This window comes from Homarus americanus, unplaced genomic scaffold, assembly GCF_018991925.1.
Source record: "Homarus americanus isolate GMGI-L3 unplaced genomic scaffold, GMGI_Hamer_2.0 scaffold36791, whole genome shotgun sequence".
Classification (NCBI taxonomy): Eukaryota; Metazoa; Arthropoda; class Malacostraca; order Decapoda; family Nephropidae; genus Homarus; species Homarus americanus.
Window position 1 is genome coordinate 158,957 of NW_024741379.1, and position 23,503 is coordinate 182,459.

Sequence of the window (23,503 nt, forward strand, 5' to 3'; positions counted from 1 at the left end):
CTATAGATTCTGTAAAGATACATAATTAAAATTTACAATACAGGGGTGTATAAGGAATGAAAAGAGGGTTCAATAGGCATGACTGCCTGTTAGGGACAGTGTGGATACAGCTCACTATTTACAACCACATCTATGGTGACTGTGACCTCAGGGATATCATAAGCATTTCTAAATTAAAAAAAAATATATCTATGTTGCCCAGTTTTGTGAGATTTAAATGGATAGCTTTAGATGATCATGATTATAGTGAGAAAGATTTATAATGGATAGTGAGGGTGATGCCGAGAACACATGTTGCTGAATAGTAAATATACAGTATACAGTAAAACCCCGCTTTACGCGGTTTCACTTAACTTGTTTCCACGTTTACGCGGTACCCTGACGAAAACACGGAATGCTCACTTTACGCGGTGCGTGTACCCTTTTACGCGGAGAGCGGCTGGCGGCCCTCTCGCGCCGCGCCATTTTTGGATTCAAACCTCCCGCCATCTTTCCCGCCATGTTGGGTAAGTGGAGCGAGTAGGTTGCGCAGTGTATGTCTTTGTTGCGTTATCGGTGACGTCATATGACGTATCGGGCTGTGATTGGGCCAAGCATCCTTACCTCACTCCCCTGCTAGCTGTGATTGGTTTAATGTACTATGACGTGCCCCGCCGCGGGAGCGTTCAAGCCCCTTGACCTACCCGCGTCAGTTACACCCCGCCCGGCTACACCATGTATATCAGTATCCATTGTTCCATAAGAATGGCTTCCACCGGACCACCACCACCACAAAGAAACCTTGCATTACCTGGACCGAGCCGCCCTAAGCCAAAGAAGATACGACGTTCCCTAAGCTACAAAATTAAATACAAGATCATCCAAGAGTTGGAGAAAGGAACAAGACAGGTAGATCTCGCGCGCCAGCATGGTGTTAACGAATCTACGATCCGGACAATTAAGAAGGATGCAGCCAAGATAAAGGAGCACATGAACATCACAAAGTCTACAGGTGCTTCTATGATCAAGCCCAAGCCAGTGATAGTGACAGAGACAGTGATGGTGACTTTGAGGGATTTGTCAGGGAGGCACTAATAAGTGTGGATGACAGTGATGAAGACTCACCTGAGGGCCAGTAGCCTGCCCTCTGCCTCGGTACCAGCCTCCATTCCCGTACGCCGACCCATCTCTTCTACTAACGTAAGTGTTAACCCAAAACTTGTTTTTTTCTAACCTAACCTACAGTATATTATTCTCTTATTGATTGTTCCCTTCTATATTATGTGTGTGTGCATACCATCATAAAGTTACGTATTGTGTCGGGAAAAAGTGGAGTTTGGGGGTCGACCCGGTCTCTATTTCAATTAATCCCATATGTTATGTTGTTCACTTTACGCGTTTCTCGCTTTACGCGGGCCGCTGTGGGTTCAATTGACCGCGTAAAGTGAGGGTTCACTGTACAGCATTAAGTAAAATAGTTTCAGTTATATGTATACTTCCTATTTAACATCAAAGTAGAAAACCATTTTAAATATTTCTTAGGTTAGACAGTCCTAAAACTTCTCACATTCTGAGTTACAGTATAGAAAAAAAAAGTACTTACGTTAAGGGCCCGAGGTTGAGAGAGAATAAAAAGATAATTGCAAACAATGCAGTTGTGGTCTTTCTGCTTGGGTTCCGGCTAACTGACTGTCGTAAACTTGCACACTGAGCCTCCAGTGAAACAACTCTCTGCTGTAGACGTGAGTTTTCCTGAAAGAAACATTATTACATCAAGATCCATTGGGGGATTTCTCATATAATCATCCCCCTTCCTCCTACAATTTATATAAATCAGAAGAAAAATTTAAAACTTCTCAAGTTTGGAAGAAAAAAAATTACAGCCAGTAATTTGAATGAACAGTATTGTAGAAAGTCCTTTCTGACTAAATGTCACGAGTAAAGTTTTCTCTCTGACTTAGTGTTTCCTTTGCTGCCACTCAACCACCCTTTTTCATAATTAAATTTTAAAATTTTCTGTTTTGTTAGATTTAAATTTAATCCTGACAGTGAGGTCAGCTAAGTTCAACCTTCTTGTGTCAGAAATGCTTCTCACCTCAGGTCATCATCAAAGAGACCGACAGGGCCTTACCGGGCACAGCATCCATTCTCCTGACTGAGACCTAACAGTTAGGTCAGAGTCAACACTTTACAAATCAGGCCATCATCAATCCCCCCATGAGATGTGAGAGCTAGTGACATTGGGGTCAACCTGTTTCCAGTCACAAAGGTTGTCACAATAATGTTGTTAATGTTGGCATCATGGGCCAGCCTGTCAGGTCATATATAATAGGGCAGTCCAAGCAATCCGCTTCAGTTTTAAGAGACATCATTGTGTGAACTTGTGAAGGTTAGATTGATAGAGAAAATTATCTTAATGTAATACTGTGTGCAATAATACCTGTAACTAGTAATGTAAAAACTGAACAGTCTCTGATTTTGAGTAAATTTGAAAAGGGGTATAAGGGAAGTGAATGTGGTTTTACCCTCATTGTACTGCTAAAATACTACTGAAACTTATAAATGATACTGTGTGAGTGACAGCTTTTCATGCTGTTCACTTGTTTATTGTGTTGAGGTCTTGAGGATGAGATGTTTATGTAAGGAGAGAATATGGCTGCTAGAAAAGGGTAGTTGTCCCGGCTGTCAGTCAAGCTGTTAGATGAAGGAGATAAATAGACACATCACGTAGAGCATCTAGTACTGAAAATATTGAATTGTAAGCAAAAATAGTTAATATTTTTTCATGTTTTAAGATATCAGTTTTGCCACCAAGTTGCATTAATTTCATCCCTTTGATAGTTTGCAAATACTAGAGGTCATGGGCCATGAATGGGGGAGTTATCATCATCATCGCTTTACGGCTATTTTTCATGCTTGCGTGGATTACCAGATGGTAGTTCTCCTTGTTGCACGGTCTCTTGCAGTCTCTCTCTTGTCAGGTTCCTAACTCTAATGTTATTTCTTACAACCTCTACCCATGTCATTCTAGGCATTGCTCTTCTTCCCTCCACATTTACACATGGGCCTCTTGTCCCAATTGGTCTTATCCATTTTCTCCACATGCCCAAACCATCTCAGCCTGCCTCTATGCAGGCCTTCTCCAAACTCTCAATACCCAGCCAACCCCTTATCTCTGAACAGGGCCTCCTGTCTTTCAGTGTCACATTTCACATCCACCTCACCATTTTCATTTCGGCTTGCTCAAGTCTTCTTATGTCATCCTATTTAAGTGTCCATTTTTCAGTGCCATACATCACATTTCTCACACCAACTACATACAATCTGCTTTTCATTTTTGAGGGAAGGTCCTCTTGTCATCAATAAAGGCAGCAGCTCCCTAAACTTCCTACAGCCACTTCTGTCTTTTGTAACTGAGCAGGCTTCAGCACCCCCACCGGCACTGATCATGTCACCCAGTCCAAGGATAGGGACCTATCTCCAATGTTGAGTTTCTCCAACCTTGCTGTGGGCACAAGGTTACCTGCACATACAGAACACTTAAAAATGAGCAAAATCCCACAGTCTACCATCTACTCCACTGCACCTCTTGTGTACTCACCTTCCACATTCATTGCATATTATTGAGCTGCTGCTGCCAACACCTTTCTTGCAGACAGCATATGGCCATTTTCCACCATATGTCACTCACCCACACCACTAATGGTCATGCATTACATCTTGTCTGTCCACAGTTTTGAAGATACAGAGTTAAAATTTGTTAGTGAGGTGCAGATGGACTAGGGGATGCTCATACACCATCTTCTGTCCATCCAGGAAGGGCAGGTTGGATGCATTTTCACAGTTTTGAAGGTAAAGCCCTAAGGGATGGCCTAAGGGATGGTTGTGTACTATCTCCTGTCCCTTCACCATACATACTGGCAGAATGCAATAATTGTGCAACTAAATCTCACTCAACTACACAAAAATTAGAAGAACAGCACTTTGAATGAAGTGGTGGATAAATTGTTAAATACCTCTTTTAACTTTTGATTTTCTTTTTGAAGATCTGTGATGTTTCCTTCAAGGGCAGTCAGGTATTCTTTTTTCTTTTTCCGAGACAGACTTGCAGACTCTCTGTTCTTGATCATCCTTTGTTGTCTTTTGAAGGCTTTCATCTATGGGGTAAATTGAAAAATTTTATACTTCTTTTTTTTTTAAACACAATTATTACCACAGATTAGGGGTAACAACTTGTGTAATATCTAAGGTGTTGGTTAATACTGTAAGTACTCTGATTGATTGGCAAGCATGCACAATCTTTCATACAGAACGTGATTTTTATTTTTTTATGATACTGTAGCAAGGTAAAAAAATTGAAGAGAATAAAAGAAAATTTGTCCCCATGAGTTAGTATGGACTGTGGGAGCGGGAGGGGGTCAAGTGTCGGTATCTCAGCCCGCCAAGCAGTGAGCTGCGTTATTGTTATTTTTCAACTTGCAACTTTGGGTAGATATACATAATTTTCCTCATTCATACAGAATGTACAAAAAATAAAAATAAAAATCATTACAGGATTAAATGTTTATTACGTGTAGTAACTAACAGAGAGCAAGGGAGCAGCGTTCCCTCGTGGGTCCGCTGTCCCGTGTGTAGTGACAAGAGTATCAAATGGCAACACATTTATTTATTTATTTTTATTTACCTTTAATATTTATTTATTCTTCATATTTACTGGTACAGTATATATTATTTTATGTCTAAGGATTAGTTTCTTCCACATGCAAACCATCCTCTGGACAATGTGACACAGTTCAACTGCTTAGCCTGGCAGTCACCGATACTGGCAGAACCTCCCACTTATTCCCCGTGGGTCGCACATGTTACGGCATTCCGAGATTGTTTCATCACATCTCGGAATATTGCGAGTGACTGTACATAATTTTTTCATAGCAGTGACAATGTAGGAAAAGCATTTGGGTAGTGACCATCAAAAAACTTATCTCTAGTCATTACATAGTGGTAAATGGTGTTAATTTTTTAACACCGTAAAATTTATCAAGGGTATAGTACAGTATGCCCCCCAAGTTTGTGGATTTTTACTTCGCCATTCTCGGTTATTTGCGGATGACACACCTGGATGTACCCAAGAATGTCTGTGAGTAGTTTTAAAGTTGCCGGCATTTTCGTGGCTGGGACAGGGAGCCATTCGTTCTAGAGACAGTAATTTCCTTTACCTGCATTGTAAATATATGTGTGTGTGCGTGTGTACACACACACACACACACAAAACACTTACAAATAAATAATAATTGGAAAATCCTCTCAAGTAATCAGAAACAAACTTATTACAAATGTGATAGTCTACCCTCGAGTCCGTGCTTTATTACTTTACTAAGAGAGCTCGGACTTGAGGGTAGACTGTCACAGTTTTAATAAATTTGTTTTGGATTAAAGTACTTGAGAGGATTTTCCAATTATTATTTATTTGTAAGTGTTTGTGTATGTGTGTCTACACACACACACACACACATATATACAATACTACAGGTAAAAGAAATAATTGTTTTAAGGGCAAACACATAGAGGGAATATACATTTCTTTGTACACAAGTAACAAATGTACACCCCCCCCCCAGTCCGCAAATGTTATTTGCGGATTTGGCGATTCGAAGCCATTTTGAGAGCCTAACCTCCATGAATTTGGGGGGCCACCTGTATATAGATCCATCATATAACAGTTGTTGCCTCTATATCTGAATTTGAAAAGGTTTCATACTGACTTGATAAAGTATTATTTAATGTACAGTATGTGGAAAGTCAACAACTCTTTCTAATGCTTTCATGTTCCAATTACATAAAATTAGGATACAAGTACAGGGTATTAGAAAGAGAGTAACCACCTGTTTATTTCCTTGACCTCAATAATGGGAAAATGTTCTTATTTACCCTCCTAAATCTACCATATAAATATTATATTTTTATTATGAAAAAAAAAGGGTAAATAGTTATGGTCAAGTTAATATCAGTAAATTATTTAATAATATTAAAATTTTGAGCGTTTTGGAGATAATAGGTACGGTTCACTGACCATCCTTTCTTGTAAACAAACTCAAGGGTAGATGACATGCAGAGTGATGATAATAATGGTGGTATTGTTGGTAATTTTGAATTAGGGTGAGGTAGTAATGGTGGTGGGGAGTGGTTAAGAGGTGGTGCTACAATGCACAAGGATTTATAGTTATAGTACAGTACTTAAAGATATTTTTGAGGCTTTACTAAAATTTGCATCTAATAGTAACCCTCATCCCTACATATCTCTTACGTACCAATAATTTCGCTTAATGTTAGGTTTTCAGGAACGCAACCCCATCGTTAAATGCGGGATATCGTTATATTCTTTTGATTAGCCCCTTCAGTGTGCTGTACAGCACTCACTTTGAAACACCAAAGTCATATTGTTAGCCATTTTCATTAAACAAGTGTATACCATCTCTGTACTCAATTTAATGTTCTGGCTACCAGGACCTTATAACAATGGACCTCTCTTGGATTCCTTCAAATTTCATTCCTCTTCCTTAGAATAAAAAAAGGACCCAGACAATGTTCACTTACATCAGGCATGCTGCCATGCTTCATGCCAGGAGCAAGGGCTGGAGCCAAAGGTGTCAGGGGAGTGGATGGTGGTGGTGGTGAAACCACTGTTTGTTGATTTCCAATCTGCAAATAATAAAAAGAAAAACTAAAATACTGACAATAGGCTACCATAGAGCCACATCTGAACACTCCTGACAATTTGGGCAATATCTAATGTTTATAACATGAGAGAATTATCAAGAATTATCAGAAGAATCCAAACCTTTCCCTCACCTCAAGCTATCAATATGTTGGTTTAGACCTTTACTCACTTTATACAAGGTGGCCAGAAACAAGAGCAGGACAGTCACTTTATAAAGTTTTCACCTCAACCTTTCAGAAAATGCTTTAAAGGCCTCAGAATACTGTTTCCAGAATGGCCCAAAAATCATACAACCAACTACCCACAGGAAGACCTGGCTCTTCTGGCCACACTTGTGACCACCTTCAATAGGATTCAGTGAACACCATCTATAATAATCATTATAGATGAAAACTGAGCTATTTGTCATATCAACTGCAACATAACCCAGGTCAACCTCCTGATTGGATTGGTCAGAAATTACAAATTCTAGTCCAGTAAGTATCTATTTACTGTACTAGAAATTATAAAAACACACTCCATCTCGGAAAAACAAAAGCAGATGAATCAATCCATTCCATGTCAGCTGTATCTAGACCCCAGTTTAAAGGTGAAGGACAAGCTAAGATTAACAAAATCATTCATGTTTCTTATTCCCAGCCACAATTTGGTGACATGACCTCTAGATTTGCAAAAAATTACCGTTTGGAGATTCACATGTCTAACAAATTGTGATGGCTGCAAACAATGTATTTGTGCACTGTTACGCTTGTTTGCTAAAGTGTCTCATTTTCAATACTTCTAAACTAGAAAGATATTACGTAAGTAAGAAACAAAATACTGTACAGTACAGTAGTCAAAGGAATATTCTTACAATATCATATGGCATGTGTCATTACCTAGAAACAACAAAATCATCTTGTGAGAAAATTCTCAGCTTATGCAGTGAATACAATACCTTTGTTGGGCATGGAATCTGAGCATCTTATGAGTACATGTGTCAAGAACTCTTCCCAAGATGAGGTGTACCCTTCACTGATCTTTAAGAACAAACAGCAAGAACAATGTATTTGCAACAAAAACAGCTGTTCAAAAGAGGCTTGAAAACTGACCACCATATCTAGACTTGCCTCAATAGTCAACAGACAGCCAAGCTGTGGCAGCTGAGTGGTACTTTCACACAGAGAAGAGACACTAGGCAACAATTTCTTGGTCTTCTTGGGTGTGGCATACAAAGGACTGGCTGCTGATTGGCATGACTGGCACTCTCACTTGGAGCTTAGCCCTGTCCTGTTGCCTGTCAGGCATCAAGGTATGCCATGACATAAATATCAATGTCCTTTATGAACAATTGTAATGAATCTAATTGCAATGCAAAATCTCATGACCCATCAAGTTTTCCCATGTGTCTTTTATTTCTTATATTTTTAAGCACATAAACCTTCTTCTGCTACACATGGTGCAGGTTGACCACACAGGTGTTGATCTCATGTTGTTCTTACACCTTTCACTGTCATAGATTTCTCTGAAAAATACTTGCTTGTATGCTTTAAAATTAAATAAAACCCTCACTTTTTACTTACTTGTGTGGTAAGGATTGATGTGAGTGGGTTGGTGATGGTGGTGGTGTTGGCAGTAACTTGGGCAGGTACAGGAGGCACCTTTACTTGCACTATTCTTGTACCTCCAGCAGGAATAGTTCTTGTTACTGCTGTGGACATTATAGTGCTTAACTTAAAATACACAATCCTTTGTAAGTTTAAATATGTCTACTGGGTCTATAACACTTAACTGATTACCTGTACATATAAACAAACGTGGCCGGACAGATGGCCGACGGACTTTTCACCGACGGACATTGAGCCGACAGACATTTGGCCGAACGGACAATAGACCGAATGGACAATTAGCAGAACGGACATTTGGGCAAATAGACATATGGCCTTTTTAATTTATTTTTTATTTTTATTTCTTCTTTGCATTGTATTTGCTTTATAAAACACAGGATTATAGGGATAACTATTAGAAATTTTTTAAATTATTTTTTTTTCATTCTATTTTTGCTATGTTAGATTTGTTAATTTCTTTCATTTTTATATATTTTGTTTATATATACGTATATTTATTGTTAGGTTAGGTTAGGTTAGGAAATGCAAGTCCAGTCTTCGACTTTGTTTTTGTTTATAGAACAACAAATTTGGCCAGTTGTCCATTCGGCCAAATGTCCATCCGTGAAATGTCTGCCGGCCAAACGTCTGTCGGCCAAGTGATCGGGAGCCTAAACAAAGGGGTGTTGGATAAGGGGATACAGATTTTGAGTCCTTTCCATGTGGTTGCTAGTTATGAATAGGTTACTAACTTTACAAATGGGAAAGTAAAGGCAGTCCAGTTCATTGCCAACCACTCTGTTTCCTCCTTTTGTGTGTGTGTGTTAAAAATATATATATACTGTACAGTAATAATAATCAAGAGACACCAGAAATCAGTGACAAGATTCTTCCACCTAGAGGCAAGGTATGTGGAAAGGATCAATTTAATCAGTGTAAGGAAATCCAGGTTAATATTGATGACTAACCCGCTGCTGCGTTATTTGTTTTGATGTTTCCTACCATATTTTCATCAGGTGTGTTGTGATACCCGTATAATCATTTCTTGTGCAAATGCTTCATTTGGTAGATAATGTGGTGCCTAGGTGCACTCTATGTGGTCTTTCTTTGCAGTGATGCGGCGGTAATGCCGTATCCTGGATGTAAAGAGCCAATTATATTGAAGTACAACATTTAAAAACACTGCGCCGCCAGGGCCGGATCGACGCCGATGCTCAGTGTATGCTTAAGAACCACACGATACTTTCTGTTTAATATACCGGGGGGCGGAGCCCCACAGCCAGGAAGTTAAGTAAGGTTAGGTAGGTTTCTTTGGTTAGGTTGGTGAGGTCTTCTAACAACGCTTCTGTAGCTTGTTTTTCTTATCGACTAAGGTTAGGTTAGGTTAGGTTCAATTTAACCATTCTTATCGACTAAGGTTAGGTTAGGTTAGGTTCAATTTAACCACTTTTTAACACATTTGCACAAACTAAGACAGTGTCCAATATCAATACAGTGAAACTGCGACATTTTTAAAATCGTTTTCTATGAAAAACTGGCAACGGGTCAGTCGTCAATAATGGCCTTGAACTTTGACCAAAACCCCAAAATATATATGAAATTTGCTCTCCCTTTGGGTTAAGGTGCCTAGGCAGTATCATGCTCACTAGTGCATGAAAACTGAAGTTCGGTGACAAAACAAAAAGTCAAACATACATCACAAATGGCAAGGGTGATGACAATATAGTACTGTACAGTATATATTTTTCAAAAATTAATCAGAGGTAAGAGGATGTAACTGAGAGAAATTGGAGCCATTCTATCTAAGATTCAGCAAAAAATCCAAATTTTTGGTAGCACTGAACTCACAATTTCCATGTTTACTATTACTGTATTGTACTTACCTGTCTTTGGTAAGGTGAGCTTTTGGCCATTAGAGGAGTTGACGATGCTAATAACCTGAGGCTGTGTTGAAGTGGTGGTGACAACTTTGGGCTGGATCTTCATTGTTTTGGTGATGCGACCTCCTTTTGTGGCTCCCGGAGCATGAGATCCTAGGTTGTGTGACAATTATTGCGTTATACATCAGAGAAAAATAGATTAATAATACAAAAAATGCAATAATTAACTTGATATATCGCTTGGTAGTTTTTCATGTCCCACCCAAAGATATGATGAAGGAGTTTGAAAGTGTGTGTACTTTAATTAACTTAATAGCAGTTCTGAATAAAAGTGAGGTGATGAATAATAGCCAGAAGAGGAATATGGTACTATAGTGCATTTTTACTCAGTTGAGAAAAGATGCCCCGTCCCCTCCTCAAGAGTTACAGCTGATTGGCCGTTGCAAACCTGTCCGATTTTGTCCTGAAGTAATGATGTACAGTATTTCTAAATGAATTTATTCATAATCTTTAAGATGACCGTTTCTGACGAGAAAGACATTTAGCTAAATTATATAAAGATACACACATTCATTATTTCAAACATAAGCACGTGGGAAGTTTATCAGAAGTATTATACATGAATTAACTGTTAAACTCTGGTAGCAAATTCATGCTTTTGGAGGATCCATTTAATATATACTTATTTTTACCCACAATAAGGCATACTAAGACAAATTATGTATCAGTAATACTACATCATGCAAAAACAACATTTTGAAAGATCAGAATCACATTGAAATATTACATGACCATCAGCAGAGGCGGGAAATATGACTGCGAACAACTTCATATTTTTCCCGCCTCTGCAAACACACAGGGAAATCACCGAGCCAATATCATAATTTGGGTGTGAAGTGTGGACTCAGATGTTAGATGGATGAAGCAGTTGAAAAGCAACAGAAATGACATAGTTGATAGCATTAGGTGAAGTGAACAGGTTGAGAAAAAAAATAAAGAAAGATGTATGAGATGGGAGAATGAAAGAAGTTGGACAGAGAGTACAGTATATCAGGGTTTGTTCAGAGGGCATAGACATACTGTACTGAGAGAATAGTATAGAGATTGGTTCAGAAGAGTAAATTGTACACATCAGAGGCAGATGGTTGGATGATAAAAGGGAAGACAATGATTGAAATGGAAGGATGGCTTAGAGGAAGTACAACTGCATTACAAATGGTGTAGACTGATACACAGAAAGCAGCCATGCACAAAAAGACAATGTTGAATGGTTTATAGGGAAATCACAGCAGTTATTGTGAAGGGTGAGCAAAAATGAAGAGACAATCTGAGTTGGCTCTTGATTTAACTATCTGGTAATACAATATAAAAGGAAGAGGTTTACAAGATTACACACACATACATATATGGTATACAGTATACCAGGGGTGGCCACACTTGCTTAACCTAAGAGCCACATACGATAATCTTCAGACATTTGAGAGGTGCAAGACTTGAAGAAAATATAAACATGTTTTTAGTCTAACATATACATTTTATTACAAAATTATGAGCAAATATTACAAAGAAATACATGTATGCAGTAATATTTACTAAGGTATGTAGTTGATAAATTTTTTAATTTTATGTTTCAATAATCAGGAGTACAAATATTTACCAAATGTTATCAAAATCTTGAGTGATGTTTGTTTTAACGGTGTTGAGCATGTTTAATACATAATGAACTACGGGCAAATCTCAGAAAAAATATGCAAGTCTGCATTTCAGTAACATTAAATGGGATTGTTGAAGGAAAAAAAAATTGAAAATATTTTCAATTTATATATTTGTCTTAGTAAACATTTGGTCAAAACTTGGAGGAAAATATAAAAGAAAAATAAGCAAACCAATAAAATTAGAGACATGTTAATCAGATACCATCTCATAATGCTGTGTAGTGAGTGAGTGACACATTGCAGATAATGCACAAAGGTTTACCTCCTTTAACAGTAAATGCAAAATCATCCTTCCCTTCTGGCTTTAAATTTCTGTTTTCATCTTCATACTTTCGCGTCTTACGACTAGAAGATATCATCTCCCTTCACAGACACTGCTATCAAATAAATTTAACAGTATTTAAAATCAACTTATTTTTATGAACTGTACCAGGTAGATCTGGACAGTTTATTGTCTTGTTACACTGAGTTAATGTGTCAGGTCATAACGTGAGGCTGTGCCCCGTGCTCTGCCCCTCCCTCCGACTTTCCTACGTAATCCCTGACCTGAAATTTACTGACCTGACTCAACACTGATGAATGACACCTGACTAAATTCTAGAATTAATTAAAATTAAGATTTAAATTCTTAAATATTTCTACCTACCTTGAATATTTAACTTATGTTTTAATCCTGTGACCTCTCACATTATAAACACAAAGCTCGAACTTTTTTTTTTACTGGTACCTTTTATATTGATCATAATGCAAAAAGGAGTTCAGCCAAGATATTTTCGCGGGCCACACATTAAGTGCAGCTCGCAAGCCGCATTTTGACCACCCCTGGTATATAATGTGCAGTATATTCATGATTAAGCACATATGTTCAAGATTGTTTTTTTTTAAATTTTCCTTGCTAAATGCTACTTATTCTAACAACAGCAACAAAGAACAATACTGTACGGTAGTGTCTAAAACTTAATATTGTGCAGTAAACCATATGATTATGTGATCTTATACTAACCATTCCTTGTTGTGATGGTAACAACTTTGATAGGTTGAGATATTTGATTTGTTGAGCCACCATTTCCTGCTTGTCTCTGTTGCTGGTGTTGCTGTTGATGTGAGGGAGAGAGCACCAACTGGGTGTTGGTAAGACTGACAGGTGACAGAGGCTGCGGACTGTGTGGGGGCGAACTCTCACTCTGGGGTGGTGTGACCGGTGGTGTGTCCAGTGCCTGTGGATAGCACCATACAATCTTGATCATTTACTCAAGGTTATCTATTAAGATATCTAACAGGTTTTGGGACAGTGACAGAGTGGGCAAAAAAGATGTAATTCATTTCATAAAGATTGGAAATGGAAGGTTCAAGGTGAATGAAATTCAAAGAACCAGGAAGGATGTCTGTGCTGATAAAACGAGGAAAGAGAATCTCCTTGGGGCCGGGTTCAGATGGGCCCGAGTTAAGTGGGCACTGGGCAGTCCCCGAGTTACTTACAGGTTATGTTCCTGGACCCTGTTCTTAAGTTGATCTGTTCGTAAATCGGTAAAGTGTTAATTCCATATGTTAGGTTAAAGCACAACCTTGCCTATACAAAACAACATTAATATCCCATACATAAACAATAATGTAAATACTGTAAATAAAGTGATGTTAACAATATAAAAAAATTAATTTTATGTAAAAAATGGGATTTTTGTTACAGATTATTCTGATAATTATAATGGTATCCCATTCATATGAGCTAATGTTCGTAACTCAGGGACTGCCTGTAATCCTTATAAATGAGTGAATGAGAGGAGTAAAGGGGAAGGCATTGAAGAATGATGGGAACAGATAATAGAGAAGGAATGAGGGAAGGTAAGGTTGACAGTGTTGATTAAGGAGAATAAAAGGGCCACTTAAGGAAAATAAAAGGCCACTTGTAAATACAGAGTGTAAAAATGAAGGCAGGAATACAGGGAGATTAGAAAAGAAGCAAAAAGAATGATGAAAAAAATGTAAAATAAGAGCAGATGAAAAATGGAGGAAAGGTTATCAGAAGGTTTTGAAGACCAAGATGCATCCTGGAAGGAATTATAGTAAATAAATGTAGTAAACCAATAGAACACAGGGAAACAACAGCTGGGAGAGGCACAGAACTAGAGGAAGAGCTCAGTTCATTCAGAAAAGGAAGGTGTGTGGACCAAATGGGTGTTTAAGAAGAAGACTGAAAAGTTTAAGGGAAGAGAATGAAGTTTTCTGCAGTATTTACGATTTTAGAGAAAGCACACATTCCATTTATTATTTTTATTTAATTTATTTTTTTATTAAGGATAGTGAAGCTTGTGTTACAGAGTTTGCTAGGAAGGAGGACACAGGTTCCCAGTGAAAGTATAACTGCTGTACATCAAGGAAGTATAGGATCACCATTGTTGGATAAATTTTTTAATAAGGTTTTCAAAGTTTACTCAAAATTCTTTAACTAATTTTCCAACTCTCTGAGGTTGACTTACACTGATAAACATGATAACACAGAAAGCATGGCACTGAATATACTGTATATGACCCTTTCTTACATCCACTTACCCTGACACTTGGCTTGACATCTGAGGCATAGAGCAACTCCCAAATGTCATGATTATCATCTGGGGATGGTGGCATCTGTAGGAAGTGCTGCGGAGAACATGGTTCATCTTTCACCTGCAATTCACACAACAATTACCAGGGAGTTCACCACTTGTCACAGTGCTGACCACTGAACACTTTCATGCTAAAATACAAAATTATTAATTAATTTTCATGTTTTTCTTGCCGTAGTTGTATATTAAAGAGTCCCAACTATATACTGTACTGAATCTAAAAGAGAAAGTGGGTACCATGTGCCTGATGACAAAAGAGGGCACTGTACTCAACCACCTCCACTTCCTCAACTAAAGTTAGGTATCCAATCACAACTGGGTTGACTGGGAGTACCCTAGGCATTGAATGCTGTACTGTATAAACTTAGCTGCCATACCACTAGCATGAATTTAAATTTAATGTCTTACATATGGAAAACTACTTGAGATTTATTCCCAGATGCAATAATTTGAACAGTATTAAGGTTTGATACTGCTAACTTTAAACCAATCAATACTTCCATTACTTCATGGCACAGACAGTATTTAGGAAATGTAAATACATCACTCCAACCAACTTACAAGGGAACCATAGTAAATGAGATCTAGGTCTCATGTCATTGGATCGTTATAAAATGAGTCGGGATCAAACCTTTATTTATAAAACTTTATGACGACACTTGAATCAAAAGTCAACGATCAAAACAGGCAGAAAGAAGCTCCAGATACAATGCAACAAGCTTATCCAATAAAAGTTTGGTCCCTACAAAACAGAGGGAAACAGGCACAATCCATACAAACTCCCAATTACCTAAGTCAGGAACATGAAGACACCCAGAGAGATAGTCTTGCAGAGTGAGACCCAGAGAAGTCAAACAGAATTTCAATTGATATGGTCCATACCAACTGAGAAACTAGGGTGCCCCAGACTCTGACCTGCCAACAATACCCAACTAACCCCCCAAAACAAGGTAGCCAGAAAACCTAGAAAAACCAAACAAAGATCTTGTACTTGGCCAACAGATCAGGTCTCTGCCTGCTCTATGAACAAACATCACTCCTGTAAAAATTCATCTAGCAAACCAGGGTTCACTATCTTAATAAGGTCACAAGCCTATTCATTAAGAATCATAAGGAGCTTATAAGGTTGCCTGACCCTGCTAGGACTACAGTCATTTTTCTTAGGTTAGATGTCTGTGAGCTGTCAAACAGTACCAATGGCAGGTGAGGTCTGTTAAGTCAGGCAGTGTCTCCATGTTGCTAAGGTTCAGAAAGACCAGACCTGACTTGAACCAAGTTATAAAACGTTTGACTTATGTCAGGTTTATCCTCTCTAAAATGGAATTCATTCATTCAGAGACACAGTGACATCTTATTCTCACAGCAACAACTGAACAGTCAAAATATCTCTCTCTAACAGTAAAACCATTCACTTTGTAGCATTCAGTTAAGTCGTCAAAAGTAATAACCGAAAATGTATAGTTTTATATCCAGACATTGGTAATTACTAGAGCCCAGATATTAAGGCACTTAAAATCTTTAAATTAAGGAAAGACAAATGGTGATATAGGTAAAAATAGGCAACATAAAACTAAAAAAGGCAAATGAGGAACAATTTCATCAGTAAGAAGTACAGTGTATGAGGTGCACATTGTCACGACTCATTACTTAGAGAACACTGTGAGCCAGGGACGTGAGTCTTCTCTGAATTATCTTTATGCAGCACCATGGCCTGAGGAACTTAGTGGAAAACCCTGAAAAGCCTGGCATACACATTCAAGGGCTGCTCTGAACTGGTACAGCATTACATTAAAAAATAACTTACTCTACTTCCAATTCTTGTAGAGGTAACATTGTGTGTGTCAACAACAGTTCCAGCAGCCAAATTTGGGTAGAGAGCTCGAGTCAGTTCCTCTGCTGTGATATCACCTGAAATATTTTTGATGAATCTGAGCCTTAAAATATTAGTAAAATAATGGACTGCTATTAATTTCAATCTACTACAGTATCCAAAGTATAAAAATTATGAAATCATGATCCTGGATATAATATAAACTAAACTACTAATAGCGGCACACATAATGTACATAAAAACAACATAATTACACAGGGCATTGAAAGTACAGTACAGTATTTAGAAGTTTAGCTTCACAGAGTTAAGTTCTTAAGTGGAAATTTTACTTCAACTCATCTCTATGGTTACCATAACAGTTTCGGTCAATCACTAGTTTTTCAACATCTACTGTATGTCAGGGTGACATACAAGCAGTCGTTGCTGTATGACTGGGATGAATTCCAATAAAGATCAAGCTTAAGAGAAAATCTGTAAAATGAGCGATTTTCATAAACATCATCAAGGTCTATGGCCATTTTCCACACTTGCTGGGGTAAGACTGTAGCACCAGACAGGAAGAAATGACTCGATAAAACTTCCATTCTCTTCAACTCATTACAGTGTTTGCCTCTAACCTCAATTTCTAAGGTCAACACAGTTATCAAAAGCAAGGATGGAAGATCATAAGGACAGTCCGTGTCTGAAATGACATGGGTCAAGTGTCCTACAACTGCCAGTCTAGTCAGCATTATTATGAAGAACTGATTGGTGTGGGGTGTTTGATACATAAAATTAAGGCTGTATTGTACTATAATTTGTATTCTCAATCTCCACTTAATAATTATTTTCAGTTTTACTACTTACCTTCAGACTTAAGAAAATTAGGTAAATTGTCATTAGTGGTGAGTGACTGAAACATATCTCCAGGTTCAGGTGACCATGAAGACACTGGCTCCATGTCATCCAGGGCCAATGGTAACTGAAGGGGAGAAAATTACTCTTATCAATAAAATATGCCTGAACTTCCTCTATTAATCATATATCATAAAGTAAAATACTTAAAATTATCTGAAAAGTTTTACAATAATGTATGAGTGTACAGTAATGAGATGTAGGACCAAATTAAAATACACTGTATATTTTGTTAAGTGTGGCTCGACTAAGGGCCCAGCCAGGCATGCAGTAACATGGTGGTGGAATGATGAAGTAGACAAGGGTGATAAAGGAGAAAATCGGATTGTACAGTTTAAGGCCTGAAATCTGGGTGGTGACGAGGAAGGGTACCTGAAGGCCAAGTACAGGGTCAGAAGATAAGTCTACATGGCTAAGACGAGGGAATAGAATGCATTTTCAGATACTGGGTGTGTTAAATAATGTAGATGCTAGAAGTGAGGTACAGTACCTTTATATAACGGCAAGATAAATAATGGGTAAAAACAAGGACACAGTTGACGAGCAGTGTACGAGGAGTGACTAAGCCTCAGGTAATGTGGTTGTTGATAATGAGGAGTTTGAATAGGAGAGGGGCAACCTAGAAGCAGCAGTGCCAGGACAATCACCATTTCCAAGGATTAAAAGACAATAGGTGAAGAAAGCTTTTGACAAAATGTGGAATGGAAAGGCTGCTGGTAGCTCTGGAAGAGTTGAAGATGATGTTGAAAGCATCAACTGGTGTTGGCATGGCGACAGTGGCTGAATTGATTAATGCATTGATGATGGAATATACAGTACTGTTCCACATGACTGGTTGAAGAACATGATTGTGAATAATAACAATGGTAAAGGAGATGCACTTGAACATGGAACTAAAGGGACCTGAAGATGTTAGATTAGGTTATGAAACTTGTGGAAAGAGTGATTGAGAAATTTATGAGGGAGATAATGAACATTACTTACATTCGGTTTGGATTCTTGCCAGGTAGGGGGAATACAGTAGCAATATTTATGGCTTGGCAATTACAAGAAAAATATCTAAGGAAGGAAAAACTGCTGTTCTGTACTTCGTATTTGTTCTTGCAGTAATTCAATAATATGCAGCGAGTGTGGAAGATGGGTACACAAGATGTGAAGTGGCACAAATGGCAGATTGCAGGATGTTGCTGACATAAGTGCACTGCATGTGCAAGGAATTATGAGTCTTGGCAAGGCTGGAGAAACTCAATATTGGGATGTATCCTTGAACTACGTTGATGAGTTCTGCTACCTGGGTGACAGGATCAGTGTACTGAAGCTATCTTAGTTGTAAGAGTCAGACAAGTTTTTCCTGAATGTAACCAGGTATAAAAGTTGAACCCTTATCCAACTCTACATCACTAAACCCCACTAAACCCTACATCACTAAACCTCACTAAACCCCACTAAGCCCTACATCATAATCCTAAACACAGTCTTGCCACCTAAGAACTGAGGACAAGGGCATAAGAACTCATCCTCTCACAATACCTGACTCAAAGAAGAAGTTGAAACTGGTAGAGGATATGGATGAAGTTGAACAAATTAGAGGTCAAACCATACTGAACCCATAAAGGTGCTAACAGAAAGTCAACTTCTTTATATTGTCTCAGAAATGACATTAAAACATAAAAAAGGGGGAAAAAGAGAGAAATCTGATCCCATATAGTACAGTATTCCAATTCAAAGAAGAAACATCCACCACAGCTGAGCCTTCACAGGGAACACATGAAAAATATATACGGTACAGTACTGAAGGATGGAAATTTCCCCGGATAATTAAAAATATTGTATACTTTTGAATAAACCCCCAGGAAAATAACCCAAGAGATTGAATTTATCCAACAATAACAATGACTGAGATTGTTTAAGACAGTTTTGACACCAGGATGAACCACCATTTATATATCATATACAAAATAATACTCTTTGTAATATATCTCCCATTTGATAAGCAAGATTGGAACAACCATTTCTTTTCAAACTGACAGACATTCTCGACACATACTTTATATATAATTTCCGCCAGTTATCAGCTTACTAGCCATTTGGGCAGTTGGTCTATCCAGTGCTGGTACAGGAGGAAACTCCAGGAAACATATGGATAACACCCTTCTCAGGTGTGTCCGGGCCGAGGCTTGAACCCTTGCCATATTGGTGTGAGTTACGTGTGTTACCGCTGTACCACCAACCCCTCCTACCTTCAAAATCTTCCAAGGAAATGAAAAGCCCATTATGTATTGGAGGCAAACCATCAATTCCTCGAGTCTCCGAGGAACAGGGAAAAATATACTGTACTGTGAAGTTCACCTCAACACAGTTGAGGTTCCAAGGGACCAAGACTATCTTCTCTTTTAATCTAACTTTCAAGTCCAAATTCACCATGATAATCACAATCTGCATGGAGATTCCTGTCTCCACAAAGGCAAACACCCTTACCTCACACCACCTGTGAGGAACAGATCTCTTAGACAGCAGAGAAAAGATCTCCCTGAGAATGAACTGTAATATTTTCTCCATCAGAAGCCTAACTCAACTCATTCTTAAATTTCCAGAGGAAACAGCCACTGAAAACTTTTCCTAGAAGAGAAGCTACACTTATTCTATTCACTCAAAAACTCAATTTGTTGGGATATGAATCACAATTGCCAATCAATCTCCATAGATATGGACCCAAGACACTCTTAGCATATAAAATACACAAGACAAAAAGTTCTATTCTATCCTTAGAAATAAAGTACGGTATTAGTCGTAACACCTTAGAAAGATTTTTGAAGCAGAGAAGAACTACTGTACCTCTAACTAATAATTGGCTTAACCTAGACAGAAGGTTATGACTAATCTAAAATGTCTGAATATAATGGCACATGCAAGGTGGCATCATATAAGTCAACAGAAGTCAACTGAAAGTTCCTCTTTAAACACCATCTAACATTTTTAATGCTGCTCACCTTACATTTAATGCAGTAATGTATTAGGAATGCCTACATTCATTCAAGTTCTGAAACTATCTTACCTTACAACATCTGCATTATCTCAAAATGTGAAAAAGTCTCAACCTGAAACAACACTGAGCCACTGACTGGATATTTTTTCTTAACATTTCAGCCACACAATTCTTTAAGTTAAACGAATTCCTCTTGTTATATAGCATGACATATTTTCATCTCCCAACTTAACCCATCAAAAACTCTTATGGTAAATATCCAAGAATTTCGTTCCAGAATCCTTAAAACTATCGCCACCCATTAGTCTCTCGGGCCCCTATGATCCCTCTGACACCCTACTGGATAATATGACTTATCAGAGGCTATGAAAGTGTAATATTGTAGTGTAGTGTACTGTCGTGTACTATGAAGAGTTGAGTGACTATGAGCCTATACAGCTGCTCCCCGACTTACGACCTACTCGACTTACGACCACCCGCACTTACAACCTGCCTTAGTAGTACCAAAATGTTGTCAAATTACGTATTTTCGAGTCCTAACATCAGTACACAGACAAAATTTTCGTTTGTAATTCACTTTAAAATGGCTGGCAAGCTTAAAAGTGAAAGTTTTGTGGTGCTGAGAAGAAAAAGAGACACCCATTTTAGATTTTCTATGTATTATTTAAGCATTTTCGACTTACGACTTGGATTTGGGTCCCTAACCCCATCGTAAGTCGGGGAGGAGCTGTATTTCAGTTATTTAAGTGAAGTGATCTCTTTACTAAGTGAAAAAAAACTGCTGTACATGCATGTGTATGTGTGTGTGTGTGTGTGTGTGTGTGTGTTGAACCAATACATCAATACATGAAAGTGTTAAGGGAAATCCACAGAGAAATAGAAGGATTCCATTACTCATGGTGAATCCCCCTGTATGGGATTTACTGCTGGATTAAAATTGTGAAGCATAACAAGGATCTCACCAAAGTCAAGAATGAGGGCTGTTCATCAGGTAAAAATGACCTGCCAGAAGATCGCCCTCATAATTAAGATGGTCACATAAGACTTACTACTGTATGTACAAGTGCACTAAAGTGATTACGTTAACTGCAACATATCATACCTCCAGATCATGTGACAGCTTGTGGATAAGGTCATCATCACTACTTGATTCTGACACATCTGAAATGGTAAAATAAACACAAATTAAGACAAATCATTACAAATACTGTACAGTACTTTATGGCCATGATAGTAAAGTAAAAATACAGTAATGCTAAAATAAGGAGATGGTCATTTAATAAAAAAAATAGCAGGTAAACAAAAAACCAACAGCAAAATTTTATTATCATAAGTACTGTACTGTATGACACTACAGGTATACAATACTCTACATGCTAAACTTTGATTTGGCATTAATAAAACGTGTTACCAAAACTTCTAATTGTTTCAACACTTATCAGTTTGCTAGCCATTCAGGTTGTTGTTCTGTTCCTTGTTATTTTGTTATGTCCTTTATTGTTCGGCGTTGGTACAGGAGGAAACCTGCTACATTACATTGCAGTATGTTTGGTAGGGTCACGCTGGATAATGCCCTTCCCACATGTCCCAGGCCACGACTCAAACCCAGGACTTAGGGTGATATATACTGTATACACATTACTGCTGTAAATACTGTACCATCCACTTGTTATGGCTATGACCTATTTATTAATCGAGATAGGCTTTAACCCTTTGGCTGTGGGAGGTTTTCCTAAGCTGAATATAATCGTCTGGCGGTGACCAGAATAAAATCACAAGTGTGGGAAATGCAACAAAAGGGTTAATTTTACATGAAAAATATATACCTGTACTGCAATGTTCTTTACTTCTTAACTGTTGATAATAGCATTTTTCCCAAAACCCGGGGAAATACCTTATTCCCATAATTGCCAATTGTTGTTAATATTAATATACAAATACTGTACAGTATTGTACTGTACTTTACGATAGACTTCTAGGCACACAAGAAGCCCTATGTTTCTTTTGGAGAGGTAACTCATAGCCAATACAGTATCTGTGACTACACTATCATCTAGTACACTATATCCACTACACCATCATCTACATCCACTATGATATCACCCATTATAGTAGTTGTTTAAGACTGGGAGTTACAAGATATGGATTTCAATTTCTGTCCTCAGGTTTATGAACTATTGTACTGTAGTAAGTTTAAATTCTTTCAGTATTCCTCATCAACCAGTGTTTCAGTTGGATATATTTTTATAAGGGGATGGCATTCACACCTTGGGTTTCTCTGCTATTTTCGGTTTGCACAATATTGCTCATATAATGTTCTCAGAGTAGGTTTCAATACTGTACTCAGTCTGTGTATGGGAGAGTGCTAGCCATACTACAAGAGGCACTGGGCATCAGTTGAGCAAGTTCCCTCCAAGTCTAAGAATAACACCAAGGAACTGTGGGACATGGTCAGTACTTTTACTGGAGACCTTCCTCTCTGTAGAAGCTAGGTTAACTCCTCTGAAGGGCTGCATACAAGCCTGGCCTTTGGTGCTTTTGTAGTTCAACCTTCTCCCAACATGCTAGCTGGGTGAAGTAATGAGTCACTGGCAGAGGGAGGCTGACCAATTTGACCAAACAAGAGGATTGATCCCCACATTCCTCCTATTGGTCAAGGCCATAGTTGAGTGACTCTTGCATTTGTGAGTAGTGAGTGAGAGAATAAAATAGAGGTAATCTTGACTCCAAGATAGCAGTCCATCAGCTGTGGTTAGTGTGTATACCAGTCAAGAGTACATGACTCTATTAGACCTGCCTCTATAAGGCACCTTTAGTTCAAATCTCCCCTTTATTAAGGGTGTTATTTGTGACAGGAAGGAGGCAGGGCTGGGTAGCTGTAAAATCAGTTCCCAGATACAATCGATGGGGTTTACTTGGGTCTCAACCTGGCTACAAAAGCTCCCTGAGTACAGGTTCAACCAGAATTTTTTTTTTTTTGATAAATCCTCCAATTTTCTTAATGGTCTCACTCATCAACTTTTAAAAGTCTTTACTTGTACAGTCATTCCAGTAAATAATAAAACCATTAAATTCGTCTGAAAATACAATGTACAGTACTTTATTGTTTACATATTGTTTTGGGTAAGGAAGCAATACCATGTACTGGATATTTAAATAGCAAGACACAATTACAACTCAACACATTTGTAAGTCACCTTGAGTCCACTAAATCACATGCAAGTGAAAAACAAAGATTAAAAACAAAATCCAATTCAAGAGGTGCAAATTTTTACTATTGGATGACAACACAATAAAAAAATACATCTACG

At 38.1% G+C, this 23,503-nt stretch overlaps 1 protein-coding gene across 2 annotated transcripts in view; it reads right to left on the bottom strand.

The window, feature by feature from the left end:
- LOC121875869 (cyclic AMP-dependent transcription factor ATF-6 alpha-like) overlaps positions 1-23,503 on the bottom strand; it is a 35,568-nt gene that overhangs the window by 9,666 nt on the left and 2,399 nt on the right. The window contains exons 2-11 of one of the 2 annotated variants that reach the window (XM_042380582.1): positions 21,295-21,353; positions 17,159-17,273; positions 16,286-16,389; positions 14,429-14,542; positions 12,882-13,095; positions 10,167-10,316; positions 8,260-8,384; positions 6,574-6,678; positions 3,996-4,136; positions 1,583-1,731 (exon numbers count right to left, since the gene is read on the bottom strand). In XM_042380582.1, the coding sequence (XP_042236516.1) occupies positions 1,583-1,731; positions 3,996-4,136; positions 6,574-6,678; positions 8,260-8,384; positions 10,167-10,316; positions 12,882-13,095; positions 14,429-14,542; positions 16,286-16,389; positions 17,159-17,273; positions 21,295-21,353 (1,276 nt within the window). Of the gene's footprint in view, positions 1-1,582; positions 1,732-3,995; positions 4,137-6,573; positions 6,679-8,259; positions 8,388-10,166; positions 10,317-12,881; positions 13,096-14,428; positions 14,543-16,285; positions 16,390-17,158; positions 17,274-21,294; positions 21,354-23,503 lie in introns of both variants that reach the window. The other variant, XM_042380581.1, reaches the window with a different exon arrangement.